General features: G+C 44.5%; 3 protein-coding genes across 5 annotated transcripts in view; 1 reads left to right on the top strand and 2 right to left on the bottom strand.

The window, feature by feature from the left end:
* The first annotated feature begins 247 nt into the window (after positions 1–247).
* eif5b (eukaryotic translation initiation factor 5B) lies at positions 248–9,017 on the top strand. 2 transcript variants are annotated; one of them, XM_028010470.1, is made up of 27 exons: positions 248–377; positions 1,523–1,639; positions 1,709–1,772; positions 1,849–2,007; positions 2,124–2,586; positions 2,657–2,784; positions 2,858–2,935; positions 3,018–3,168; positions 3,400–3,492; positions 3,564–3,650; positions 3,720–3,779; positions 3,872–3,895; positions 4,422–4,705; positions 5,253–5,360; positions 5,461–5,571; positions 5,654–5,721; positions 5,889–6,030; positions 6,102–6,233; positions 6,328–6,510; positions 6,590–6,751; positions 6,924–7,055; positions 7,123–7,254; positions 7,324–7,400; positions 7,477–7,641; positions 8,021–8,159; positions 8,231–8,392; positions 8,468–9,017. In XM_028010470.1, exons 1-27 carry the CDS (start codon positions 343–345, stop codon positions 8,573–8,575), a joined length of 3,564 nt encoding a protein of 1,187 aa, XP_027866271.1. In that variant the 5' UTR covers positions 248–342; the 3' UTR covers positions 8,576–9,017. The 2 variants fall into 2 exon arrangements, with proteins under 2 accessions (XP_027866271.1, XP_027866272.1); XM_028010471.1 differs by lacking the exon at positions 3,872–3,895.
* Positions 9,018–9,950: 933 nt separating this feature from the next.
* Positions 9,951–16,208, bottom strand: bco1l (beta-carotene oxygenase 1, like). Its single transcript, XM_028010642.1, has 11 exons — positions 15,774–16,208; positions 14,032–14,160; positions 13,632–13,761; positions 12,840–12,987; positions 12,629–12,776; positions 12,076–12,296; positions 11,678–11,944; positions 11,502–11,607; positions 11,337–11,431; positions 10,597–10,708; positions 9,951–10,524 (listed from the first exon to the last, which is right to left on the bottom strand). The coding sequence occupies exons 1-11, from the start codon at positions 15,835–15,837 to the stop codon at positions 10,370–10,372; spliced, it is 1,575 nt and encodes a 524-aa protein (XP_027866443.1). The 5' UTR covers positions 15,838–16,208; the 3' UTR covers positions 9,951–10,369.
* A 627-nt stretch (positions 16,209–16,835) lies between these two features.
* LOC114140503 (kalirin-like) overlaps positions 16,836–27,241 on the bottom strand; it is a 34,675-nt gene continuing 24,269 nt past the window's right edge. The window contains exons 42-57 of one of the 2 annotated variants that reach the window (XM_028010435.1): positions 26,004–26,060; positions 25,828–25,931; positions 25,619–25,750; positions 25,418–25,528; positions 24,792–24,862; positions 24,647–24,713; positions 24,464–24,567; positions 24,312–24,381; positions 23,757–23,843; positions 23,542–23,634; positions 23,299–23,349; positions 22,744–22,821; positions 22,115–22,300; positions 21,860–22,031; positions 21,112–21,257; positions 16,836–21,039 (exon numbers count right to left, since the gene is read on the bottom strand). In XM_028010435.1, coding sequence (XP_027866236.1) covers positions 20,854–21,039; positions 21,112–21,257; positions 21,860–22,031; positions 22,115–22,300; positions 22,744–22,821; positions 23,299–23,349; positions 23,542–23,634; positions 23,757–23,843; positions 24,312–24,381; positions 24,464–24,567; positions 24,647–24,713; positions 24,792–24,862; positions 25,418–25,528; positions 25,619–25,750; positions 25,828–25,931; positions 26,004–26,060 — 1,715 coding nt within the window. In that variant the 3' untranslated portion in view covers positions 16,836–20,853. Of the gene's footprint in view, positions 21,040–21,111; positions 21,258–21,859; positions 22,032–22,114; positions 22,301–22,743; positions 22,822–23,298; positions 23,350–23,541; positions 23,635–23,756; positions 23,844–24,311; positions 24,382–24,463; positions 24,568–24,646; positions 24,714–24,791; positions 24,863–25,417; positions 25,532–25,618; positions 25,751–25,827; positions 25,932–26,003; positions 26,061–27,241 lie in introns of both variants that reach the window. The other variant, XM_028010434.1, reaches the window with a different exon arrangement.

Here is a 27,241-nt window from a genome sequence, read left to right on the forward strand (position 1 = left end):
AAAGGCGCATGCGCAGCAGTTCATCTCCAAGCCATGTGTCCACCAGGAGGAGCTAAAATGAAGATGTGTCACTAACGTTGGGTCAAGAAAATATTAAATTAATTCACTCGTTTACTTTAACTGTTATTTTAATTAATAATGTAAACCTGTATTATAAATGTAAAAAATACGTTGACATATTTCTTTACGAAATGCGCTGTTAAACCTTACTAAGATTAAGTTTTTAAAAGCAGAGTGAGATATCTCCCCATTGTGTTCTCAATATATAATCTTTGTCCAATGTGAGCCGTCGTGTTCGTCGGCCAGCAGAGAGCCAAGTTTCATCTGAAGCACAGCGGCACCATGGGGAAGAAACAGAAGAAATCTGGAGAGGACAGGTAGGGATGACATGTCCTGCTGTCCATAAACATCTGTCCAGGGTGGGACCGGGCAGAGAGAACTTCCCCGTCGTCTTAAATCCCTGAAACGGGCCTGTACCCCGCTGTTTGAACCGTTAGCTTATCGGCTAAATGATGCTAACAGATGCTAACCACGAGTCATTGTAGGTGTGTGAGTTCAGGTGAGGCTGCTAACAGTCTGGAAGTGGGTTAGGATTAATTACACAACCACCGGGGCTGTGGTGAACTATCTCTGAGTGACGTAACCCTGAGCCGGGCTCCAGGCCGCAGGTTGGGGCTTACCGTCAGAATCTATCGCGGCTAGCCGCGTTAGCTCCGACACAGTCCTGGCTGTAAACAGCTGCCACCAGCCGCACTTCAGTTTAAAGAGGCGACCAGCTGCTCTTACTGTTACCCAGGTGAGATTCCCTGGAGACTCGTTCACCGGGCGAGAGGTGTGTTGGAACCGTTAGCTGAGGGAAGGAGGACACCTGCCGCACACCTGAGTCTGCTGAGACAGGTGTGCTGCGAGTTCAGCCAACTGTTCATCTATTAATATAATGGTAATGGGATAATAATGCAATAATACATCCTCAAAGATCAGTGGACTTTAAATTCTGATGAATATGTAACACTGTAACTAGAAGACATTTTAAATTATCATTTAGAAATGAATTATAAAATCTTTGGAAACAAAATTATCCTTAAAAAAAGACCAAAGAACCAGACTGAAGAGTTTTATCATACACACTTTGAAAGAGAAAAACAGTAAATCATGCAAAAATAAAAAAAATGAACTCATTATAATTTATCATGTGATTAATTGATTTATTGCTTATTTACAATTAGTTAAATGTTTAGTCAACTAATTTCAGGCAGCAACCGGTTGGACAGACTGTGTTCCTCTTTGCTCGGAGAATCAAACCACTGGAGCGTAAACCATTCTAGAAATGTAAAACTTGGAGTTTTTTATGTTGGATATGAGTTCCTGCTGCAGGTGGTCAAAATGTGGCTGCTAACGGTTAGCCCTGAACACAGAACAAAGTGAGGCTGAGTTCAGGGAGCTGGGTCACAACGAGACTGAAGAGTCAGCAGCAGCTCTGGTCACCTGACCTCATGGTGTGTGTGTGTGTGTGTGTGACCAGTGCCAAAGATGACGGCGTGGACATCGACGCTCTGGCTGCAGAGATTGAGGGAGCCGGCGCCTCCAAAGAGCAGAAAGGGAAGAAGAAGAAGAAAGCAGCCAAGAGAGAGGACTTTGAGTAGGCCACCATCAGCCAGTCTTCCTCTTCCCTCTGCTGCAGCGCTCTGACTCTTCTCTCTCTCTATAGTGAGGACGACATCCTGAAGGAGCTGGAGGAGCTTTCCCTGGAGACTCAGGGAGGAAAGGCCAAGGTACACCTGAACACACCGGAATGCACCTGAACGCACCGCCAACCTCCTCACATTCACTGCCTCTCTCCTGCTGCAGAAAGCAGAAACCACAGAAGAAGTAGACGCTCCAGAGCCTCCCAGACCAGAGAAGAAGAAAACCAGGAAGGGGAAGAAAGGAGGAGCGAGTCCTGAGGATGAGGAGGAGGAAGGCCATGTTGATGGAGATAAGAACGGAGAGCAGAAGGAGAAGAACAAGGCGAGGAAACGTTCACGTGTTTATCTGATGGCATTAGCATCATAACGTCTGGACTTCAACTTTGACCTTTCATAAATAAATCCTCATTTATTGGTTATTTGTTGTTGTTTCTGCAGGCGCCTCCCGCCACGCCGCCCTCCGACTCCGATGACGACAGCTCCTCCCGCTCCCGGCTGAAGGCCAAGGCTGGGAAGAAAGGAGGGAAGAGACAGTCTGTGTCTGATGATGAGGAGCCCAAGGAGGCGGAGCCAAAGGGAGACGGAGGGAAGGAGGAGGAGTCCGACGACGAGGAGGTGAGCTCCAGGAGAGAGAAGAAGAAGAAGAGCAAAGGGAAGGGGGCGAAGGCAGAGAGCGACGGCGAGGAGGAGCAGGAGGACGAGGCGGGCGGCTTCAAGATGAAAACGGCGGCGCAGAAGAAGGCAGAGAAGAAGGAGAGGGACAAGAAGAAGAAAGAGGAAGAGAGGATGAAGCAGAAGAAGATGAAGGAGAAGGAGGCCACCGTGGAGTCCAAACCAGAACCAGAGAAGAAGATGACAGAGGCAGCAGCTGTGGAGGAGCAGGAAGAGCCAGCAGCAGAAGGTATGATGTCATCAGGTGAGTGTTTATCTGTCTGGAAGCAAAGCGATGACTTTGTGTTCTTCTTCTGCAGACGAGAACGAAGGAGACAAGAAGAAGAAGGACAAGAAGAAGAAGAAGGGAGAGAAGGAGGAGAAGAAGAAGGGTCCCAGCAAGGCCACGGTGAAGGCCATGCAGGAGGCGCTGGCCAAGATGAAGGAGGTGGGAGGCTGACTGGGGCATGCTGGGAAACGTAGTCCTGCTGAGGCTGCAGTCTGACTGTGACTGTCTGCAGGAGGAGGAGCGGGCGCGAAGGGAGGAGGAGGAGCAGCTGAGGAGGCTGGAGGAGCTGGAGAAGCAGAGGCAGGAGCAGGTAGGCAGCGTCTTCTACTGCTGCAAACAGCGCTGCTCGATCACCCCCAACTCACCCCAACTCACCTCAACTCACCCTGCAGGAGCGGCTGGAGCAGGAGCGCAGGGAGAAGAAGAAGCAGAAGGAGAAGGAGAGGAAGGAGCGTCTGAAGAAGGAGGGCAAGCTGCTGACCAAGGCCCAGCGGGAGGCGCGGGCGAGAGCCGAGGCCACGCTCAAGCTGCTGCAGGCGCAGGGTGAGGGGGCGGGGCCAGAGGGATTCACAGATCCACTTTTATCACTTCCAATATCTGAGGTTTAGTATCGGCTGATTCCAATACAGAAGAATCATGAGTCATGTCAGCAGTTTTCTTTCTTCTCATATCTTCATGGTGAATGTAAGTCTGAAGGGGCCTCTCGTAGGGGGCGTGGTCAGTTTGAGGGGGCGTGGCATCTCCTCCTCAGTGGTTTCTGATTGGTGTGTTCAGGCGTTGAGGTGCCATCCAAAGACAGCGTGCCAAAGAAGAAACCATTTTATGGAGACAAGAGGAAGAAGAAACCCAACGTCCAATCACCTGAAGGTACTCTTCCTCTTCCTCCTCTTCATCCTCTTTTTCCTCGTCTTCCTCTAAATCTTGTTTTGTTCTGTCAGAAACATCGGAGGTCACGTCGCCAGTCTCGGAGACCCCGGAGCCTGTTGCCATGGAGACGGAGAGCAAGCCGCCGGCTGCAGTGCCAGGTGGGTGGAGCGGGCGGAGGGCGGCGGGCGGAGGCCAAGCAGCCGCTAACCACTGATGTTTCTGTGCAGAGGCGAAGGCGGACGCCGACCTGGACGACTGGGAGGCAATGGCCAGCGACGAGGAGAAAGGTGAGAGGTCACTGAGGTCAGAGGTCACTGCTTCCTGCTGTAAGGGAGAGCAGCAGCTGATCCGTTTCTTCCTTTTATTCATGAACAAACAGAGAGAAAGAGAAGACGAGCAGCAGGTACTTCTCCTTGTGGTGCTTTGACTAGGCCGCTGCTCGGTGTGCGTTTGATTCCTTAAACTAGAGATTAAATCCTCTAACAGCCTGACGGTTTATTACTGACCGCATCACAGCTCCTTCCTTACACTGTTCATCTGATCTCATCTTAAACTTTAATTTTTTTTTTCTGTTTTCTTTTTTAGTTAAATTATTTTTTTTTTAAATAACTCATTTATTTTTATTTAATTTTTTTTCACTTGCAGCTACATTCAGTCTTTGAAATTTATTATATTTTTTTGAAACAATTTTATTTAAGCTTAATCTTTAGCTTTATTTTAAGTCATTATTATTTATAGTTATTTAATATTTTCTATAATTTATTTTTAATTCCTAGATTTTCTCTGTTATTGTAGTTAGTATTTTTAAAGTAGAGTAGTATTTATTTAGCTGTAGAGTGTAAAGCATGTTTGGTTTGTTTTGTTGATGTCGGCCATCTTGGTTCAGTTTTTTACCCGACTGTTTGATCCGTGTGGTGATTGTTCACCAGAGCTGAAGAAAGTTCACATCGAGGTCAAAGAGGAGACGCCGGCTCCTCGTCAGCCGGCTGCCAGCGAGGAGGAGGAGGAAGAGGAAGATGAGGAGGACGACGAGGAGGATGAAGAAGAGGAGGAGGAGGAAAGCGAGGAGGAAGCTGAGGTGGAGAAAGAGAGCGCGCCAGTGAGTCACGGGAAGAGGAGAGCGGCGAGCGAAGAGGAGAGCAGCGAGAGCGACGATGATGATGGCAGGACGAAGGAGGAGCGGCTGTATGACCGAGCCAGGAAGAGGATAGAGGTGAGCTCCAGCAGCAGTCAGTGTTCCTACGGTGCTGGAGTTTTTGTCAGGCGTTTCACGGTTTGGTGATGAAGTTTTTAAAAGCCTAAATGTCTGAAACATCCACAGTTCAAACCAAATATTTACAGATAATACAAAATAGTTTTCCATCTGTCTGAAGTTAAATCAGATGTAACTTTTATTATTTTACGTTAGTTAGAATCAACAAAATTATTTCTATTTGCTAAATGCCAGAAAACTTTGTGATATTTTTTAGAAATTTATTTTTAACTTCTTCAGACGAGTCAGGTGTGAGAGACATTTCAAATGTTTTATCTTTTAGTTTCCTTGTCCTGCTGTAGGATGTGTAATATTACCACAAGATATTAATATTAACAGTAATAAATTATATGATATAACTGTGAATTTAAACCGTCTATTTTAGTTAATTTGTGTTGTTTTGGTGCTGGAAAAGTTAGAAAACTTACCTTGAAATTGTTTGAATTGTACTGTGGGAAAAGTGAGCGTAGTGAGAGCTCGTCTGAGTTTGGCCTATCTTTGGGAACAGAAACGGCGAGCGGAGAACCTGAAGAACACGGACCCGGACCGGCTCCGAGCGCCAGTGGTGTGTGTGCTGGGACACGTGGACACAGGGAAGACAAAGATCCTGGACAAGGTGACGCTGCTGCCCCCTGCTGGTGGTGTCCCTCCCTGTTTGGAGGCAGAAGTTTTATTGTTTTAGTGGTTTTATTGTTTTTTGTGTTTTTCGTGTGCAGCTGCGTCACACAAACGTCCAGGACGGCGAGGCCGGAGGAATCACCCAGCAGATCGGAGCCACCAACGTCCCCAAGGAGACCATCGAGGAGCAGACCAAGATGGTTAAAAATGTACGACCACTCACTCCATGCTGGATTCAGTGATGGTTTGCAGCTTGTTGAGCTCTCTGTGTGTGTGTGTGTCTGTGTGTAGTTTGACAGGGAGAACATCAAGATCCCCGGTATGCTGATCATTGACACCCCAGGACACGAGTCCTTCAGGTACAGCCTGTCCTCTGCCTGTCCACAGCCTCTCCCTGTCCCCAGCCTGTCCCCAGCCTGTCCCCTGCCTGTCCTCTGCCTGTCCCCAGCCTCTCCCTTTCCCCAGCCTGTCCCTTGCCTGTCCTCTGCCTGTCCCCAGTGTCCTGAGTGTCTCTGTGTCCCTGCAGTAACCTGAGGAACAGAGGCAGCTCTCTGTGTGACATCGCCATCCTGGTGGTGGACATCATGCACGGCTTGGAGCCTCAGACCATCGAGTCCATCAACCTGCTGAAGGAGAAGAAGTGTCCCTTCATCGTGGCCCTCAACAAGGTCTCCGGCTCCTCCTTGTCCTCTTCCTCGTCCTCTTCCTCTCCTCGTCTGACTCTGTGTGCTCTGATCAGATCGACCGGCTCTACGACTGGAAGAAGAGTCCTGATACGGACGTGGTCGCCACGCTGAAGAAGCAGAAGAAGAACACCAAGGACGAGTTTGACGAGAGGACCAAGGCCATCATCGTGGAGTTTGCTCAGCAGGTGATGAGCAGCCAATCACAGCTCTGCTCCCATCAGCCAATCACAGCTCTACTTCCTGTCCCTCCCAGACTGACTGCTTCCTGTCTGTCCCCAGAGTCTGAACGCGGCGCTGTTCTTCGAGAACAAAGACCCGCGGACGTTCGTGTCTCTGGTTCCCACGTCGGCCCACAGCGGCGACGGCATGGGGAACCTGATCGCCCTGCTGGTGGAGCTCACCCAGAGCATGCTGGCCCGCCGCCTGGCGCACTGCGACGAGCTGCGGGCGCAGGTCATGGAGGTGAGCCGGCACCTGGCCCCGCCCCCTCTGCCTCTATCATCATCGTCGTCATGACGGCGGTGTGTCTGTGTGTGTCCAGGTGAAGGCGCTGCCCGGCATGGGAACCACCATCGATGTCATCCTGATCAACGGCCGCCTGCGGGAGGGAGAGACCATCATTGTCCCTGGGGTGGAGGGGCCCATCGTCACGCAGATCAGGGGCCTGCTGCTGCCGCCGCCGCTCAAGGAGCTGAGGGTCAAGGTTAGCAAGACAAACTACAACCTGATTTATTATCATTTGTTTTCCTATTTTTTTCCGTTTTGATTCAGTTTTGGGTCAAAAATGTTGATGTTTCTTTTAATTCCTCTCATGGCTGAGATGTCATGAATCATAAATAATTTGCTCTCGTTGTTTGGTTGTTGTTGTTGTCCAGAGTCAGTATGAGAAGCACAAGGAAGTGTCGACGGCTCAGGGAGTGAAGATTCTAGGTAAAGACCTGGAGAAGACGCTGGCAGGGCTCCCCCTGCTGGTGGCCCACAGGGACGACGAGGTCCCCGTCTTGAAGGTATTGTTGTTGTTTTCCGCTGCGTTGTGTTGTGGCTACCCGCTAACGGCTAACGTCTGGTGGTCAGGATGAGCTGGTGAAGGAGCTGAAGCAGACGCTGAGCTCCATCAAGCTGGAGGAGAAGGGTGTGTACGTTCAGGCCTCCACACTGGGCTCCCTGGAGGCGCTGCTGGAGTTCCTCCGGACCTCCAAGGTCCCGGTGAGTAACTGCCCCCCCCCGACACCTCCAACAGGAAGTCACCTCCAGCTGACCACGCCTCTCTTCCAGTACGCAGGCATCAACATCGGCCCTGTACATAAAAAGGACGTGATGAAGGCGTCCGCCATGCTGGAGCACGACCCACAGTACGTGGCGCCCCCTGCTGGTACGTTGACCCGTCTCCAGGCGCCGTCTGACGGCCGGTTGTCCGTCCATCCGCAGATACGCTGTCATCCTGGCGTTTGACGTAAAGGTGGAGAGGGAGAGCCAGGAGATGGCCGACAGTTTGGGCGTCCGCATCTTCTCTGCTGAGATCATCTACCACCTGTTTGATGCCTTCACCAAGTACAGAGAGGATTACAAGAAGTCCAAACAGGAAGAGTTCAAGTAGGAAAACTCACCGACACAGATAATAGAAATACAGTTCATGTTCTAACCACAGGAGGGCAGTGTTGTCACGATTTCATCACAATAACCCAAAAAACTAGATTTCAGAACAAACTAAATCCAAAAAGCTTTAAGTAATTATCAGTTTATAATTACCTCCTGTTGTCATGGTGATTCCAGGTCTGTGTATTTGGACTCCATGTTTTTATTGACAGTACATCGATACACAGCAGGTTTGGTGGGTTGTGATCAGTTTCATCCAGACCTCAAAACCCTTTAAAGTGTCTTAAAGTCTGCAGTCTCCAGTAACCTTTGACCTTTAGAGCCTAATGCAGTGAGTCTGGGTTGACGCCCCCATGCTCACGGTGTTTCTGCCCAGGCACATCGCCGTGTTCCCGGTGAAGCTCCGCGTTCTTCCTCAGTTCATCTTCAACTCCAGAGATCCCATCGTGATGGGCGTGTCTGTGGAGGCGGGGCTTCTGAAGCAGGGGACGCCGCTCTGCGTGCCCAGCAAAGGGGTGAGAGGCACCGGTGTAACCGTTGGCGCTGTTTTGTTTGCGTTGTGTAACCACGGCGCTGGGCGTTGCAGTTCGTGGAGATCGGCGTGGTAACCAGCATCGAGATGAACCACAAGTCGGTGGACACGGCGAAGAAAGGCCAGGAGATCTGCGTGAAGATTGAGCCCATCCCCGGGGAGTCGCCCAAGATGTATGGCCGCCATTTTGAAGCCACTGACGTCATCGTCAGCAAGGTGAGGACACGCCCGTGGGGACGAGGGGCTTATTCTTTCTGTTGCCATAACAACGGCTGCTCTGTGTGGGTGCAGATCACGCGGGCGTCCATCGACGCCCTGAAGAACTGGTTCAGAGACGAGATGCAGAAATCGGACTGGCAGCTCATCATGGAGCTGAAGAAAACCTTTGAGATCATCTGAACCGGACCGGACCAACCGGAGCGGAGCCACAGAAACACCAACCAGCCAGCCAACCAATCAGACGCTTCCTGCAGTCGGAGCGGCAGCGCGGCGGAGCGGAGCGGCGTGTCTCTGTGGACAGCGGCTCCTCACTGTGTGACAGCGATAGCCTAGACTCACTCCAACGTGCCTGTTCTTCAGCATCATCATCATCATCTTCCTCTTGGCCCTCGCTCTTTGATGTGCTGCCGCCACTTCCTGCCCCAGGCTCCGCCCCCTTTCCCAGCAGCCTGGAGCTCCGGACGGAGGCGGCGAGCAGCTCAGACTCTGACACGCTGACGTCTGTTTGTCTTGGCGGCCATGTTGGAAGGCGGGGAAACAGAAGATTTTAAACTGTTTTTGCTGCAACTGCTGATGTAATAAATTCCCATGATTCTAATAAAAGCTGCAGAACGACGATTAATTTCAGTCAAAATACTTTATAAAAACCCAGAAACATTTTATAACCTGTGATTAGCATATTTAATACCGTTTATATGATATTCTGTCATTTTATTGGACGACAGTAAAACCAGATGCTGGGATGAGATTCTGGTTCTGTTTTGGTCGGTTTAGTTCCTCCTGTCTGTGAGGCGTCGCTTCGATTTTCTCCTGTCGTCCAGGTTTTAGAAATATTTTCAATTATTCATCAAACTGCTCTTTATTTCACGTCGGCCTCCATCCTGATGCATTTGGCTGGAAAAATAATGAATTGTGCAGAAAGATTAAATGTCTTTAACCTGCTTTTATTAACTCAAATCAGTGGAATCTGTTTTTCCTGTCGCCTCTTTGATTTCAGTTGATTTAGTTCTCTGTATGTTCTGATTGTTAAATTAAGTTTGTCCTGTATTTGTTACAGTTCAGCTTCTGATTCCAAAACTTTAACCACAAAAACATCTACAACATTTTTTATGCTCAAATGTTTTTAGTTTAAATGTATAACACACCTTCCTCCCTCAGGTCAACAGCTGTCTGGAAACAAATGGTGTTGAGTTAAAATTTATGGATCAGCAGGAAATAAATTTATAAAGTCCACATTTGGAAAACATGGAATTAAATGTAAGTACTGTGGAGAAAGTTTGACTCTATTTTAAGTGAAATTTGTGTTTTAATGTTTTGTTTTCTTTGTTCCATTCAGAATATCTGACATTTGGTCTAAAATATGATTACAATTTTTAACTCTTGTCTTTTGTTTGTGTTTTCCTGAAGAAGCGGTTTGACATCATGTGGTGGAGCGCCCTCTGCTGGTGGCAAATGATCACGACAGGACTCCATCAGGTACTGACGCTTAGCTCATCCAGGTCCAGTTCAGAATCTTACTGGTTCCCAGTACAAACTGGTGAAGCTGAAGCAGAACTCAAGATCAATATCACTTAGTTTATTATCTCAGATACTGTTTTACAAATTAATGTATCTTAAAATATCTAAGATATTCATGTTATGCAGAAAACTTAACACAGAATTTAAATATAGGAAACAAAAGAAACCAACAAAAAACAGATTTAACTATTTTACACTGGATTTAAAAATACAAAACTCAATATTTTACACTGAACTGAAGCCATGTTTTTAAGTACTAAATTTAACTTTTCAAATAAACGCTCTGATTTTGAAGCTTGTTTCATTTTGGTAAACACTTTATAGAAATATGACTCTAGAAGTTGCTTTATGACTAAATCGGAGTAAAATCAGTCAGATTTGGGTACAAAATGAAAACAAGAAAAAACCTTTTATTTTCATTTCAGTAGTATCTATCTGCTTTAAAACCAAACGTTTTTATGATTTGGCGGGAATGAAGAGTCCGTGAAGGTCAATGTGGACCGGGACCGGGATGGAGGCCCGGCCGACCTCCTCAAACGTTTTGGCGTTCAGGATGAGCAGGAACGGAGAAACGCTTGGATCTGAGGAAACGATGGATGACAGGATGACTCCTGCAGAAACAAAACGATTAGAAATGGAGAGAAAAAATTCTCCTTCGATCCGTTTTTACGATTTTCTCTCACCATCGTCTTCCTCCTCCGCGCCCGGAGAGGCGACAAACACCGGCTCTGACGGGTAGCAGTTCTCCTGATGCCACTCGATGTGCGTCTTGGTGACGATGTCGACCTTGGCGATCTGTTGGTGGGAGGTTTTCAAGCAGATGGTGAGTTTTTAGGAGGCTGAGCCGGTTATTTTCAGCCGTTTTAATGTTTTCTACGTGGTTCTGGTTTGTTGGTAATGCTTAGAAATATTTTCAAATTTATAAAATCTTTCCGTTATCAGCAACATATTCAAAATACAGGAACATTTTCATCATATACACACAAATAATTCGTTCAAGTAGATTCATTTAGAAAAATTGGCAAATATTTGGTAAGAAGGGTCACATCGTCAGCATATCGATACATCCTGTTTCCAGGCACTATAACTATTATTAATATTTTTATAGTGTTAGTGTGTAATTTATTGTTTTTTTTTTACCCCTCCAGGGGGTCTTTTTGTGGGCTCTAGAGTCCCTTTTTACAAAGTAGGCTGACAGGAAAGGGGGAAGGAGAGGGGGGAAGACATGCGGTAAATGTCGTCGGGTCCGGGAGTCGAACCCACGACAGCCGCGTCGAGGACTTGAGGCCTCCAAATGTGGGTCGCGCTATGCCCTACGCCACCACGGCACGCCCGTAATTTATTGTTTTTAATAAAATTCAAGATGATTAATTGTTAAAAATACAGACTATGTAGAACAGACGAGTTGAAGGTATGGGTGTACCTTGTTGGGGTGAGGTGACCACTCCAGCCTGGAGCCGTAGAAGTAGCGGTACTTCCTGGTGTTGAAGTTGTAGTTAATCCCCGGCAGCTCCATCCCTGCAGAGCAGTCAGACTCGTTAGATCCAGTGGATCTCATCGTTTCTCCTCCACATCAAAAACACCAAACCTTCAAAGATGATGTCGGGTTTGCAGTAGATGGATCCGTCGTCCTGCATCACCGCCTGCGCTGTCGTGTCCGTCAGAGTCACGAGGTTGGTTCCTTTGGGAGAATCCTGCAGGACACGCAGGTGATGGTCATGGACTGGAACAGACTCAGTGGCTGTGACCTCAGCCTGGTTTTACCTTGTGGACGTTCAGCGGCAGGACGAATCTCTGGCAGACCGGAGGGGAGAAGTCCTTGTTGGTCTGGATGAAGTTGTCCGTTTCCTTTGTCATGTTGTGGAGGTAGAACATGTCGTACAGGTTGCTGTCATTGTAGGCGATGATGTCGAACACGACGTGGTCGTCGTCCTCGTAGGCGTTGATGTGATGGAAAACCACCAGAGCATCGGTTCGGTAGCGAAGAGATTGAACCTGTCCCGTCTTTATGTTGATGATGTGAAAGAACGTCTGAAACGGGGAAGATACCTCTGTAAAACGTTGTGAACTAAAGAAGAAAGTGTCTTTATCAAACCTTGAGGCTACGTCGTGCTTCATTCATGCTAATCTGTTTGAGTAAACCTAACAGGAACTGGACTTACACTGTCTTTCTCATCAAATTTGAGGCAGCTCCCCCAGTTGACCCCTCTGAAGTAGGCGGTTGCCAGTTTCACTATGTCCAGTTTGAAGGGTTGCTCCACGAACACGATGTAGTTGTCCGTCATGCCGAAGCTGTGGAAGTAGCTCGGATACAGAGTGGATCGGAAAGGAATGGAGCAGATCTGCTGAACCTTTCTCAGAGCCAGTTTCTTGGGGTCTTTATCTGAAACGGACAGAAAAATACAGAAACCAAACTTATTCACACGGTATTTTTTCATTTCTGATGAGCAAATGGTAATGATGGGTCTAAACGGTCATGATGCTTTGATCCCTTTAAACAATGCAACCAAAGTTCACAACTGTCTACAAGCAGTCAGTCACGTCATGCTAATTAATGTTTATGGCTCCTAGTTAAAACCTTGGATGACTCTGGTTTTTGTCCTAGTGACAAATCATCTGAAACACGCTCTTAGATTGTGGCGTCATAAATCCATTAGCTGTATCTGACTCGGATACGAACATGTTGGCCAAGAAAAGCGATGTTTACTCTAATACCTGAGGCGTTTGCTGGCACTTTGAAGATGATGTATTTGGGCCGTCCGAGGCCGATGATGGCGGTTCCCATGTTGTAGGTGTTGCCCTCCTTGTCGTAGTGAGGGTGAGCGGTTGCCAGGTTCAGAGCAATGTGGTTCCTATAGTTGGTCTGGAAACGATGCGTGTCAGTCCTGTGAGACGAGTCAAAGAGCTTTAGGGCGTATAGACTCACCCGGCCCACCGTCTCCAGGGTCAACGGGTCGACCTGGTTGATGTAGTTGACCTCAGAGGAGGCGTAGTAGTCCTGACCGTAGCGGATGATGTTGATTAGGTTGTTGTCTGTGAAATCGGGGATGATGTTGCGGAAATGTGTCATTGTCCTGGTGACGAGGTTTACAGAGGAAATATTGAGGATAGTTTTTGGTTGTAATGATGATCTAGAATTATTTAATCCAGCTTTACGAGGCTTTTAAAGTCTCGTAAAATCCTGAATGTCCTGAAAAGACTTCAGGTTTTCTGTTGTGGTCTGTTAACTCAAAAACAACCTGAAACTAATGCTGGGATCTAATGGGAGCAGTATGCCAAACTTAAGGCTCGGGGGCCAAATCTGGCCTGCTGTAGCTTTTTATGTGGCCCTCTAAACTCCAAATTACATCAAAAAGTTGCTCCAGTTTTTCAGAAATACACAAAATCAACACTTTTTTTTCTCAATTTGTCAAACATTGAGTTTAATATAAACTGCTGCCTCAGCTTTACTTGCTGTCAGGTTATAGTCCGTGATCGATACAGAGAGTAATAAACAATTACATTTAACTTTTTACTTTAGCACAAATATCGCAAAGATTTCATACAAATATTTCTAAATTAGCTCCACAAAATCTGTGACTTCGACTACAAAATCCACAAAAACAATCACAAAATCCTGGAGGGACATCTGTTTAATATTTTAACAGCCTGTTGGGTTTCATCAACACATTTAGATGCTCTTGCTGTTTACCTGGCGAAGATGTTTTGGTGTTTTTACCTGGCGAAGATGTTCTTGCAGGGGTCGGGGTAAACCATGGTGCCGAACTCGGACACGACGATCCGATCGGCCTTCACGTTCCTCCTGTAGGTTTCGCTCTTCAGGTATTTGCTCCGGTACGTCACCTCCCCTGAAAACGGTGCGGAGCCAATAAAAATCAAGCTGAAACCTGGGACAAACGTCCAGAAAACTGCAAAACAGCCGAAACACTGATTCCCTTAAACAAAGAGCTGCTTTATTTAAAGGAATAACTGGAGTAATTTAATGTGTATTGATGATGAAGGAAAGTTTGTCACTTTTGGCTTGTTGCTGAAATGAGCCAGACAAATAATCACGATTGGTTGATCGATTGGTTGATTGATCGATAGGTTGGTTGGTCTCAGTGGCGCCCCCTGCTGACCGTTGTGGAAGGTGAAGCTGTGGATCAGCGACAGGCCGTCAAACCAGTGGTTGTACTCCGATTTCCCCACTGAGAAAAGTCCGGGTCCGTTCCGCACCAGAGTGCCCTGGAGCCACGGCGGCACCGACCCTGGAGGTCAAAGGTCACACACACACACAACACTTTCATTAACTACCAAGATGCTGTTTTTGCTACAAACGTTTGGAGTGTTTTGATCCAGCATTTGGTTTTATTGAGAATTTTATTTTATCGTCTTGATAAACTAAAACTAATGATGAACAACTGAAGGAAAATAAATGTTTCTATACTCTCCACTGTTCAAAGATAGGACCAATAAATTGTAAAATATAATATTACTGTGATATAAATTACACTTTTTTGAAATAGAGATTTGATCAGTATTGATTATTGTAACTATTAATGAAATAAAATTTGTCAGGTACTTTATATTTTTCATTTACCTACTTAGGCTTATTTAATACATTATTCAAATACATAAAAATGCTAACAATTAAACTCCTTTTTAAAAAAAAAATTAAAACACATCATTGCATAAAATACAACATGAATTTCAGTTGATAGACATAAAAAGTTATAAAGATTTATTTCTAGAATCTGAACATAGAGGCAGCGACATTAAAACTTTACAGATTTAAAACTAAGAATGTTTTTGTCTTAAATATTTATATTTATTGTTCAGTTTTGGCTCCATTAAAGTTCTGTTTTTCAGTAAATTGACGTTTTTATCATCTGTATTCTCAACTTGAAAATTAATCAATTACTAAACCAGTTAACAACAACTTCAACAATCTGCTGATTAAAATCAGTAGATAATTATTTATCTGATCTCAAATCAATACATAAGTTTTCATTAGTTATTAATTTGCTCTAAGTTTTCCAATAAACATTTAGCAGCCAAACTGAACCTCAAAATAACTTTTACTAACTTTTGATTCCCTCTGGCTGTAAACTGAACAACAAAACAGGAAGTGATGTCATGCTGCTAAATCTAATCCTGTAAAGGAATTCATCTCAGATTATTGTGTTGTAATCCTTTTTCTAATCTCACTGATTGGGATTTAGATGCGTTTTTCAAACATTATCAATGAATATGAAGGGTGATATTAAAGCTGTAATATATAAAAAATGTTTTTTGCATATTTATTGAAACTGTTGTGATAAAATGAGAGATAATCTGTCACAGAAAATCCATCTCCTCTTGTTTCTCCCACTGCTAACTAGAAACAACCAATCAGAGCCAGGGGGCGGGTCTTAGTGCTGCCAATCACTTCCTATTGGCTCTCTGATACGCTGCAGCTAGCAGATCCTGCTGTAAATGGTAAGGCTAGTTAGCATAGCCACCGATGATGGCAGATAAACATTAAGTTGTTTCTCCATCATTAACACATTTAGCAGCGTGTACCCATGATTGATTAACAGTGCTAAGACCCGCCTCCTGGCTCTGATTGGTTGTTTTTGGTTGTTAGCGGTGCCTTTCTTCAGACGGCAACAGCAGGAGATTAATCTACTCATTGATCTGTCTCATATTAGCTTTAATAAATATGTAAAAAATATATTTAATAAAAGTTACAAACTGCAGCTTTAAATTTCATGTCAACGAATAAATCTAAAACTGTCAGAACTGACTGGAGCTGGATAAACGGCTCCCAGAGCCATAAATAAACGGTTCTGTTGTTTAACACGTTCACCAAGCAGACCCAGCTTGTTGTAGAGCCACTGACCTTTGACCTCAGCCTTCAGCGGCTCTGGGGTCTCGAGCCCGTTCCTGGCGATGATATCCTGCATGCTGCGGTCCTGCAGAGTGGCCGGTGCCGCTGTGGATCCTGCCTCCTTTAAGCCGGCTCCAGTCCACGTGATCCGCTCCAGGACTTCGTAGCGTTGCGTAAGCGGACCGGGCCGGACCGGACTTTGGTCAGATTTCCATCGTAACACTCAGGTTTCTCTAACCAACCTCTAATCGTCAGAAACTGTGAAAAAACACTAAATATCTGGAAAACCAACAGGACTGAATGATTCTGGATCAGTCCAGCTGGATTATTAATCTGATGGATTAATATTTGGACCTGGAAGTGAGAAAGTCCGGCTGTCGTTATCACACCTGTTATCTCTTATCTAAATTAGGAATAACACTGTAAAACTATACAGCAGGCTCTAACTGATATAGAATAGAATAGAAGTACTTTATTCATCCCAGCAGGGAAATTACTTCGCAGTTACAGCATAGAGACAAGACACAATAACAACTACCACTGAGTAGCAGTTGTAGATAAAATAAAAAATAAAAATAAAATATAAAATGCTATGAATTGTAAAAATATAAAATGCTGTTAATATCAAAAGCAACTTAGAGCAGTCCTTGCAAAGATTCAAAAAATCAGGATGAATTCATTATATAAACTGCAGTGAAAAATCTCCGGTGTCCTTAATTACCCTGCTGGCCTGTTTCCGTGGTGACCGGGGGAAGGGTTAGCTAGCGCTACGTCCTTCCAGCGTTTTCAGGGTTAAAGTTGTGCTTCTGCGTCCGGCTTTGAATTGGTTTACAGCCGCTCCTATCGGATCTTATCCCAGCATGCATCACTTCAACAAGATTGCACTTCCGACTGTTTTCACACTGATTTAGGGTTAAATATTAATTCCTCCAGATATTTTCGCTGTAGAGGAACTTTATCCCAGTTCTTCAGTCGTATTCGGCTCTGACTTTTGCAGACAACGTTTTGGTTTCTTCAAACATTTAGAAAGCAGACAATCAGAGCAGCTTAAATCAGAGCAGCAGACGCTGGTGGTTTGGATGAAAAATGAAGTTTATTACAAACAACAACAGAGAGCTGTTAGCAGTCAGTTAGCAGCTGTTAGTTCTGTACAAATAACACTGTTTGATTGGTTAGTTGAGTTTGCCAGGCGGCAACAAGGCGAGGTCTCAAACAGCACCCTTCGCCCTCCGGTTCGCTGCTTCCCAGTTTCACCTCTCACCGTAAACTAAAGACCTTTAACCTTTAACCTTTCATAATGTGCTATCTTCCACCAGTCTCTGTTCAGAACGCGCTCCCTTCTGTCTTAGCGCAGCGTTTCCACCTTCACCGTTAATATTGTGCAATGTTTAATGGAGCTGTCTGGAGAGCCCTTGGTCCAGTCCTGAACCAGTTTCCATCTCAACTCTTCATAGTGCACCAGCTCTCCTCAGGGTGCTGCAGCCGCTGCTGCAGCCGCTGCTGCAGCCGCCGCTGCAGCCGCCGCTGCAGCCGCCGCCGAGCCACGCTGACCACCAACGCTCCTTCAAATCTGACTAAACTGTCAAACGTTTGTGTCGCCAGCATTTAAAGATATTATTAAGAGTTTACAAAAGTTATCATCAATGACTTCAAAGCAAAAGCAGCACAAATTAATATTTTTGCAGTACAAATGTAGCCGAGTTGATTTTGTAAATGTGAGCAGAGATCATCAGAGGTCACAGGTCAACCAGGTCACACAAATTTGGTGTTGATCGATTTGGCTACATTTGTGCAGCAAAAACATTTGTTTGCAAAAGCAGCACAAACCAAAACTTTTGCTGCATAGACATTTGACACCAGCTTAGTTAGATTTGAAGAAACTTCAAGGGCTGGTTGACCTTTCACGACCTCTGGAAACATTTATTTATATCTTAAATATTGTTGCTGCTCAGACGTTTGACACCAGTTTAGTTGGATTAGTAGAAGTTGGGTTGCCAGGTTCTCTGCGCTGCGTCCCCCCCTCAGCCCTTCATGCACTCCGAGTTCAGCTGCTGTGAGGAAAGTGTTTGTCTGGTTTGGGCTCCTATTGTTTTAATATTTTTGCATCAACAGTCTTGACACCGACATAAAAACACAAAATCATTTTCTATTTCAGAACAGGCAACAAAGAGGCGTCTGTTAGTTTCAGTTCCTCGTTAAAACCAGAGTTCAGGTTGTGTGGGATCAGAGACGTTTAGGGTTGGTTTTCTTACTGTCTGATTGGATTGTTTTTTTGTTTTTTTTAACTCCAGCAGCATGTTTTTAGGTAAAACTGATAATTACGACAGCTCCTACAGAACTTGAACTCAGCATTGAATCACATTGAAGTGCATCACACATGACAGCATCAACCAGTCACTGAAAATCTTGGTTTCTAGTTGTTAATTTTTACATTTAAACTAAAAGATTTGAAAGGACGTCGTAAAGAAGAGCTGTTGGCTGATCTCATGTTTCCTGTGTCATGATAAAGTCGTAGATTATCGGTGCGATCCAAGCAGATTCTGTTGGATTCGTTGGTTTATTTGACAGTTTTTCTGTTGCATAAAAGTCGTGGTGTTGTTGCAGCCGCTGGAATGTGATAAACTGCAGCCTGGAGCTGGTCGTGGCGAGATGTCAGTCTTTTTCAAGTCTATTTTAACTCTGCCTGAACGCCCTTAAAGCAAGGTTGAATTCTCCCTTCAGATCCTCTGACGGATCAAACAGAACCACCTCAACACTGAATATAAACTACAACTTTCTACCATTGCAGTTCATTAAAATGCTCAGCAGCAGTTAATTCTTTCCCAAGATTTAGAGGCTACTGTGAAATTAGAAGTTACTTTCCACAAACGTAACTTTGAGGTTTCATTACTGAAATATACTGAACGGTTACCTGACTGTTTTAAAACGATGACCAAGCACTTTTAACTTTCTCCTGACCTGTAAGCGTTTAAACCAACGATGCAAGTTCCAGAAATGGAAGTTATAAAAGGTAATCCTTGATTTCTGTTTCTTTTGACCCACTGGGTTCATTTCTGCTTCAAAATCTGGAAAAGACACTGTTTAGTTGTGCTAAAGGAGCTAGCCTAGCAGTGAAGCTATACTCGCATAAAATAGCCTCTTAATGCTAACATGTAGCAGTTAGCACTGACATGTTGAGTGACTAGAATAGCATGTAGCACCAATCTGCTGATTGAAGAACCTGAATAAGTCAGTAAGTCATTTTAGTCAATAATTTAGCAGCAAAAATGGAAGATGTTGCTAGTTTTGTCTTCAATTAATTTTAATTGAAAGATAATTTATTCGCTCTGGAAAGTGTCCTGTAAGCTTTGGAGGTAATAATCTGTAACTGCAGAGGAACCAATGAGATGAGGGACAGGAGCCGAATTAAAATAGACTGGAAACAACCAAGCATTCTACCTTAAACCCTTCACAACAGGGTGTTCCACCTTAAACCGGGGACTGTGCGCTTGTTTCATGCCGAGCGACCTGCAGAGCTCCTTAAGGACCGGGGTGTTGTCTGAGAATGGCACCAGAGAAACCCAGAGATGGGGACGTGGACGGGTTGAGGGACGGGGACAGACAGGAGGACGGGGACAGACAGGCGCGTGTGTGTGGAGGGTTGCTGCGGATGAGAGACGGATGACGTCCACGCGTGTGGAGTTGCTTTTCTGGACTTCTGGTCTATTTACAGAAACGAGCGATGCATAATCAGAATAGCCAAACAGGCCGTTGCCGAGGCAACCGTCGCTGCAGGCGGTCCACTAAAAAAAAAAAAAACCCTCCAAAATCAAAAGTAATCGAAGTAAAAATGACGTCACCGTAAACACAAGTCGTCATGGCTACGCTACAGCGGGACACCGCGACTTTCTGTGGAAAAACACACACACATTCTCTCTCTCTTTTTTTCTCTCACACACACACACGCAGAGGACGGCGTCACAAGCACACACACTCTCACACACACACTGATATTAATGACAGTTTCTCTTGTTTCCTCAGGACGGAGGAGAAAATCCGAGTCTAAATCTCATAATTATCATGTCGGTAATCTTCATCGTAGCAGGGTGTGTGTGTGTGTGTGTGTCCTCAGTCTTTATACACACTATAAACGTGACAATCAGAACTGACAGCTCAGTTCTGATTGGCTGACGGGTCTTCACGCCTCCTTCTTCTGGAGGCTTTTATTTTTTCTTAAATACTGTCTCTGGTTGCCAGGCAACGGCAGCTTCCTGTAGCCCCGCCCAGCCGGGTGAGGCCTTCCTCCCGCTGACCCGCAGTAAACAGTTTGAGGGAGTGTGATTGGCTGCTGCCAGGCTGACGGCAGCATCTGATTGGACGAGATGAAGCACCAGGAGAGAGGCTAGCATTAGCCGCTGCTGGGAGTGTGTGTGTGTTGGGCGTGTGTGTGTGTGTGTGTGTGTGGGAACTGTCACCAGGAGCCTGAAGGACGATGATGTCAACTCTGTACCAGTAAAGATTTAAGACTTAATTATGCAAATGAACTCCTCTTTCCTTTGATTTATGGTGATAAAGTCCAATTAGACGCTTAAGAGCCGGATTATTAGTTTAAATTGGTTTAATCCAGAAGAGGCTGGATATCATCTAAAACTTAATAAAGATGAAATAAGTTAATGAAACTGATTTTTCCTCCTAAGTAAAACATTGCAGAGTTAATTTATTTTTTTCTTAAATTTGGTAAAATATTGGTTGGAATTTAATATCGATATCAGTGAAAGAAAGTTCAGTAAATAAAGTCTAACATACAAAAGGAAGAAAAAGCAGAAATAAATCCTTCAACATTACATTAATCCAAATAAAGTCGTAACTAAGGCACATGTGAACATAACTCATCTGATAACTGTATTGATAGCTTTATTGATTTTTGTCCTGATCCAATCAGAGTTTGTGGTCAGCAGCTGATCATCATTATTCTTCTTCAGTTTCTCTCTGGATTTCCCTCAGTGCTGTTCACCCTGTTGGCCTGCAGGGGGCAGGTGTGTGTGCGTGTGTAGGGATGTGTGTGTGTTAAGCGTAAACCCGACTCTGACCTCAGTCAGTGTGTGTGTGTGTATCAGGGTGTGTTAAGCACGCTCCGTGGCACCCATCCCTCGGCAGCAGGCGATTCTGTGTTGGCCGGCCGGTACACCAGGCTCTGACCCTGCTGATTGGACGACAGGATCTGGACCTTCTCTCCTCGGTATACTGTGATCTCGTCTTCCCGAACCGCCAGGAAGTCCTGCACCACCAGAACCAGCTCCTGCAGGGACGAGTCGGGTTTAAGTCCAGTCTGACTGAGGGGAACCGTCGGAGCAGCAGAAGCAACCCAGACCTGGTCGTCTTGCTCACTGTCCGGAGTAGGCTGAGAGGCGTGGCCGTTGGGGGTGGGCGGGGTCGAGGGCGGTCGCCCTGACGACAGCGGCCGGGTCACGGAGATCCCGGCCTCTTTTCTCTGGTACTCGATAGGCGACTGGAGAGCTGGGATTAGAGGAGATGTTTAACTTTAGAGACGATTTGATCAGAACATTCAAATAAAAAACAACGTCATCAGCGTATCGGAGCGTAATGGAGCGACCACAAGATTTTAACCGGGTTAAAGTGGTTTCTAAAGCCTCGTTTCCACTGAGTGGATCCGGTTGGTGTCCAGCGATTCCTCCAGTGTTTTATAAGCCCGGAGGGCCACCAGGCTTTACTTTACCCCCACCAGACTCAGCATCTTTTATTTTAAATAGTGTTTTTATTACACCAGCAGCAGCAGTAAGGACGTATTAAGCTAAGTTTATAGTTGACACATTGAACTTGTCCCTCCAACTGCTGGTTGACTTCAGTTTTTGTCATTTTTAACATTTATAACAAAAACCCTGCGGCCTGCCGATGGACCGCTCTAGTGCCCCCTAGTGCCAGGCTGAGCAGATTTACCCTGGGTGCTGTTCAGTGCTTTGTTTTACCTGTTTCCACTACTGGCACAATCTATCAATCACAAGAAGTTACTGACTAATTTAAAAACAGTTGTAGAAAATGGAGACTTTAAGGTTTTTCAGGGTTCTCAGAGTTCAGTGAGGTTTAAATGATGTTGCCACCTGACAGGAAGTTGTTCTGGGCGTCCAGCAGGGTGGCGATGGTCTCCACCCAGGTCATCTTGATGCTGGCGGAGGAGGCCTGCAGCGTGAAACGCTCCGCTGACCCACGGGACCACAAGACGAACTTACAGGGGTCTCCGTCCACACTCTCCTGCATGGCCAGGTAGATCACCTGCCCCACACAAACCAGCACCATTAAAGCCTCCCAATGGTAATGTACTGGTTTTGCTGTCTTCCCAGTGGGACTGGTCTCACCTTGATGCTGTTTTTGAACTGGTATCCGGGGTTATTGGAGCCTTTTCGCAGCAGTTCGCTGAAGATGACGATGTGCTCGAACAGGAAGACTCGTCGCTCTTTGCTGCGGGACAAAACGCCGCCGTCCTGCTCCCAAACACAGAAGGTTTCCTGCTGCAGCAGCTTCCCCTGAGACGTCAGCTTCCCCTGGAGAACAGCAGCAGCCAGTCAGAGGAAAAACCAGCTACATTTAGGTGAGTAATAGTCAAGAATTATTCAGGAAAAAAAACTTGGAAATTTGACTTTCAAAAGTGGAATTTTTTGGATTTTTGAAACAGAAATCCCTTCTTCTGATATTAATCTTTGACAGATATTTACTCTTGGTTTTACTATCTACAATGGCAATAACAGGTTTTTGTGGTTAAGCATATTTTAAGGTGCATTAATTATATTTTGCCACTAGGGGGCAGAAAAATACAAATCTTCAGAAAACTCCACATTCAGCAGCATCACCATATGATTAAAGCTGATAACAGATAGACATATGATCTCCAGAGCTCTTTTTTGTTATTTTCTATATTCAGACACATCATTTATCAAAATCTAGTAGAATCATAGAAAGTTTCGGGCCACAGGGGGCGCTGCAGCACCTCATATCCCTGCAGGCGTCCCAGGTTCATCATGTCGTTGCAGCGTTTAGGAACCAGCGACATCAACTCCACTGCTTTCTGCAAACAAAACACACACACACACAGACTGATGTTAAATATTGCAAAGGTCAGAGCTGTTCCACAGGCTGATGATTCACCATCCTGTATGAATCATTTATTATCTTCCTCACAATGCCGCCTCTTTGTCTTCATCAGATCTTTGAGCATGAGACAAAACCAGACGTCAAAACTGACAAACTTTGTCACGTCTTTGTTCTGAACTCAAATCCTGATTTAAAAACGTGATTACTTCTTAAAGGTCAGAGGAGAATAAACAGAAACCAATAGAAGTATGTTAAAGTCAGGGTCAGAGATCAGAGAACATTTTACACTACATGAATCACAACAATACCAGGTGATTAATCTGACACACGCACCAATCGGCCACCAGGGGGCGAACAAGGAATCTCCCTGGATTTCACATTATGTAATTTTCTGGCCCTAAATGAAGATAAGTTTAGAGGAATCATGCAATGATTAACAGAAGAGACTCACCTCCACCTCTTCACAGTCCAGACCAGCTTTGGTTGTGTACTTCAGGAAATCCTGTCAGATGGAAAAACACATTATTTCACAAAACAGATAATTTAATAAATTCAAGACCATTAAGTCTAAACCAGCAGGTCAACGTCTCTGTTCCAGATTCAAGTCTTAAAGATGGACAAATCCAAGTGTCAAAGCTCATAAATTAGTATTAATTTCCATCTAATTGTTTTTATTTGACACAGTTATAAGCACCTTTAGCAGCAGCTGGTACTTTGTGATTCTCTGGACGGGTTTGATCAGATAATCACTGATGGACATCCTGCAGCTGATTTCATGCTGGATCTCCTACAAATGGACATTTACTTCAATTCAAAAGCACTTTACCTGAAAACAAAACTACATTATTGGTTTATTACCATCTAATAATCTAGAATTAAAAAGAACCATAAAAAATGTTGTTAAATTACCTCAAAGAAAGTCTCGTACTCTATTACGATGAACTCTGACCTTGGCTTGTTCTGACAGTAAACTATGTACATGTGCAGTCGGCGCTCCTGGAAAACAAGAGAAAAACTTTTATCATAGAAATATATTGATGCACCAGGGACCAAAAATCTACAATAAGATGTTTTAATACATTACAGTAATGAATATTTACCAATCTGGAGGTCTTTCCAGACAAATCTCTACCACTGTTTGCTTCACCTTGATAAAGTAGACTCTATTTGAGCTGATGCCTTACAAATTTCACATTTTGTTTTAAGTTAAAAACTGAAGTTCAAAGGATCAGCAGGCTAAACCAGCATAGCACTGATAAAACATCAAATTATCTAACGGGCTGCAATATTTTTACCAAAATCCATTTTAAAACCAAAAAATCAAGAACATGAAGCCATGTTTCCAGCCTCAAATCCATTTGAGTCGAGTTCAGTCTGGTTTTTTTATCCATAATCTCCGGACCTGAAAGTCTTGGCGATTGTGTGTAGCGTGTTGTTGAATCGGTCCGGGTCAGTAGAACTCACATGTTTGATGAAGAGGTCGGCCAGCAGGTCGTGGTTTTGGACGCAGCGCTCCAACTCCACCAGGAAGAAGCTGAAACAGAAAGAAGGAGTCAGCGTCAGGCTGTCTGAACAAACGCTGGACAGATGGTTCTGGTTCCTCCAGAGGGACTGACTCGCGGTGCCAGTCGTAGATCTGCTGGATGTTTCCGAAGACGATCTTGTCTTTGCCTCTCATGTCTTCGGGAATCCCTCGGACCTCCAGCCTGGACATGAAGCCCTGAGAGGTCGCAGTCGTTAGGGGAGGCAGTTCCTTCTTTTCACCATTTCATGAGATGAGAACTTGGATCAGGACTCACCTCGACGATCACACCCAGGTCCTTCACGTAGTCCTTCTCTGATTGGATCATCTCGTTTACAACAAACCTGCACAGAAAGCGTCAGTGAAACCTCCTGTTTTCTTCAAGTTCAGCCATGTTTCATTTATCGTTGGGCTTGACTTACATTCGCCCCCTCAGTGCTTTATTTCGCTGCTCTGTGTCCGATTCATTGGATCCCTGATCCGAGTCCAAAGCCTGGACAAAAGTTAACATAAATTACGCTAAGGCCTAGTTCATTTTTAGTCCTGATTTCCTTCTTCCAACAATCTAGGAATGCCTCGAATATCAGGACGACTCTGAAATAATCAGGATCCTGTCGTGTGTGGTGATCAATCGATTAGGAGTGAGAACGCAGCCTGTTGAATGTGACAGGCAGCCAATCAGAAAGCGCGGTGATGTAAACATGGAGGGGACAGCTGACATGGAGAACCAAGGCCCAGTGGAGATCCAACATGGAGGACCGACTCTTTATGTGGCAAAAACATTTCATTCAACAGAAATGACAAAGAGAAGAGGTGGAGCAAAAACAGAACGAACCTCCACATCCAACACCTTAAAATAAGTCCACAAACTATCACCATTACTTCTGGTCGGCCATGTTTGTTTACTCTATATCCACATATGTAGCTGGTTCTACATGATTTTCTGTCTGGAATCTGAATGCTGATGAGTGAAATCAGTTTGAGACGATAAAAGATCTTCGGTACGTTTGGTTTCTCAGGTACCTGCAGGATGGTTCAGTGTTTTTACCTCCGGGTTGTTGGGGTCTTTGATGATTTGCATGGGCGGTGGCAGAAGGGTGTGGCTTTCCTCTTCAGGCTCCTCCTCTCCTCCACTTTGCCCCGCCTCCTCCTTCTTCGCCTTCTTTACGCACACAAACATTTTGGCTTTAGTTTGCAGAATGTGGCCAGCTGGCCGCCATCTTCACTGGTTCAGTGTTTGTTTACGCACCGCCTGCGAGTTCCCAGGGAAGGGCGTGGCCACATCGGACCTGTTGTCCCTCCTCCTGGTTCTGATTGTGGGCTTTTTCTGTCCGTCGGCTTTTCCTTGACTCAGTCTTCGGACGGGACTCGTCAGCCAACGCTACAGGAAGCAAACGGGAAACTGAATGCTGCTCGATTATTTCTCCTCGTTGAGGTAAAGCTAAATAAAACTGATACCTTCAGAGTGTTTCCAGTTCCAGAACTGGTGCGTTTCGGACCTGGAGACCCCACAGTGCCCCCCGGTGGTCCACTGACACCAAACACAGTCGGGGAAGTGACGCCTGGCAGAATAAAAACAAGTTTTAGTTTTAGATTTTTATCGTGTCGACTCAGAGTGAGGATGGTTTTCTCACTTTGGTTGCTGGTTTGAATCTGAAGTCCTGAACCGTCAGAGCTGCACAGACTGGACTCTGCACAAAAACACAAAAATACATATATAAATCAAATTACTATTTAAAAAAAGCACATTAACGTTGAATTGGAAAACGGAAACAAAATTAATAGACCATTTGGAAAGAATATTGCTGCTTCCTGATGGTGGAAGTAAGAATAACTTTAATAATGTCAGTTGAATAAGTTACATAAAATAAAAGTAAATATAGATTTAAGAAAACACAAATAGAGAATTTAGGTAAATAGGTAATTAGAAAGCAATCCTATTTAAGTATGATAGTTTTTCAAAATAAGACTCTTTACTAGATTTAAAGAAATATTAAAAACTTTTTGACAGTCATTATTAATAAAGCCAAAATTAAGTAAAAAACATATGAAAAACGCTTAATCTTGTTCAAATACATAAAAACAAAGTTTAGAAATTTATCAAATAATTATAAATACAGTTTTATTTATATTTTCATTTTATACGACCTTAGAAAGCAATTCTACTTAAAATAAAATACATTTTAAATGTAAAAAGGGTTTATTGTTAAAAAATAAAAGCATCTTAATTAAGCTCATGTTTAGCTTTCATAAAATCAATATTAAAAGTGTAGTGAAATATTTTAAAATCCATCTAAGAATTAATTTGAGGAGTTTTATTTTTAAGAAATAAATCTAAATAGTTGCCAGACTGATGAGCAAGTTAAGGACATGTAGCAGGAATCATTTTAAATTATGAAACTGATGTAAAAAAGGTAAATATTTTTATTAAGCTGCTTATTTTTCATTTAAAAATCTGCCAGCAACATTTCTCTTTTGACACATTTTTCTTTTTGTTTAAATTAAAAATAAAATGTAAATTTTATCCGGCAGTAACGCTTCCTTTAGCCCAGTGATTATAAAGAGCAGCACGTTTTGGACATCGTTACGTAACGGTAAGATGTATCGACCTGTTTCCAGATAAAACCAGCAGGTAGAAAAAGCTTCATGGCTCTGATTTTAGTTTTGCTCTGGTTTATGTGGATTTTTCCTCAGTGAACTTTGCCCTTTACGCCTAATTATTAACAGAGGAAGCAGACATTTTGTGATTCATTTCTGTGAGGAATGTGCAGAAATGACCTCTGATGTTTGACTCTGTGGTGAGTTTATGGCCGACAGGACTTCCTGTTTTCCCCGTTAGAAGACGAAACCTGACAATGAGGAAACCTGCTCA

The sequence above is a fragment of the Xiphophorus couchianus genome, chromosome 24 (assembly GCF_001444195.1).
Source record: "Xiphophorus couchianus chromosome 24, X_couchianus-1.0, whole genome shotgun sequence".
Taxonomy (NCBI): domain Eukaryota; kingdom Metazoa; phylum Chordata; class Actinopteri; order Cyprinodontiformes; family Poeciliidae; genus Xiphophorus; species Xiphophorus couchianus.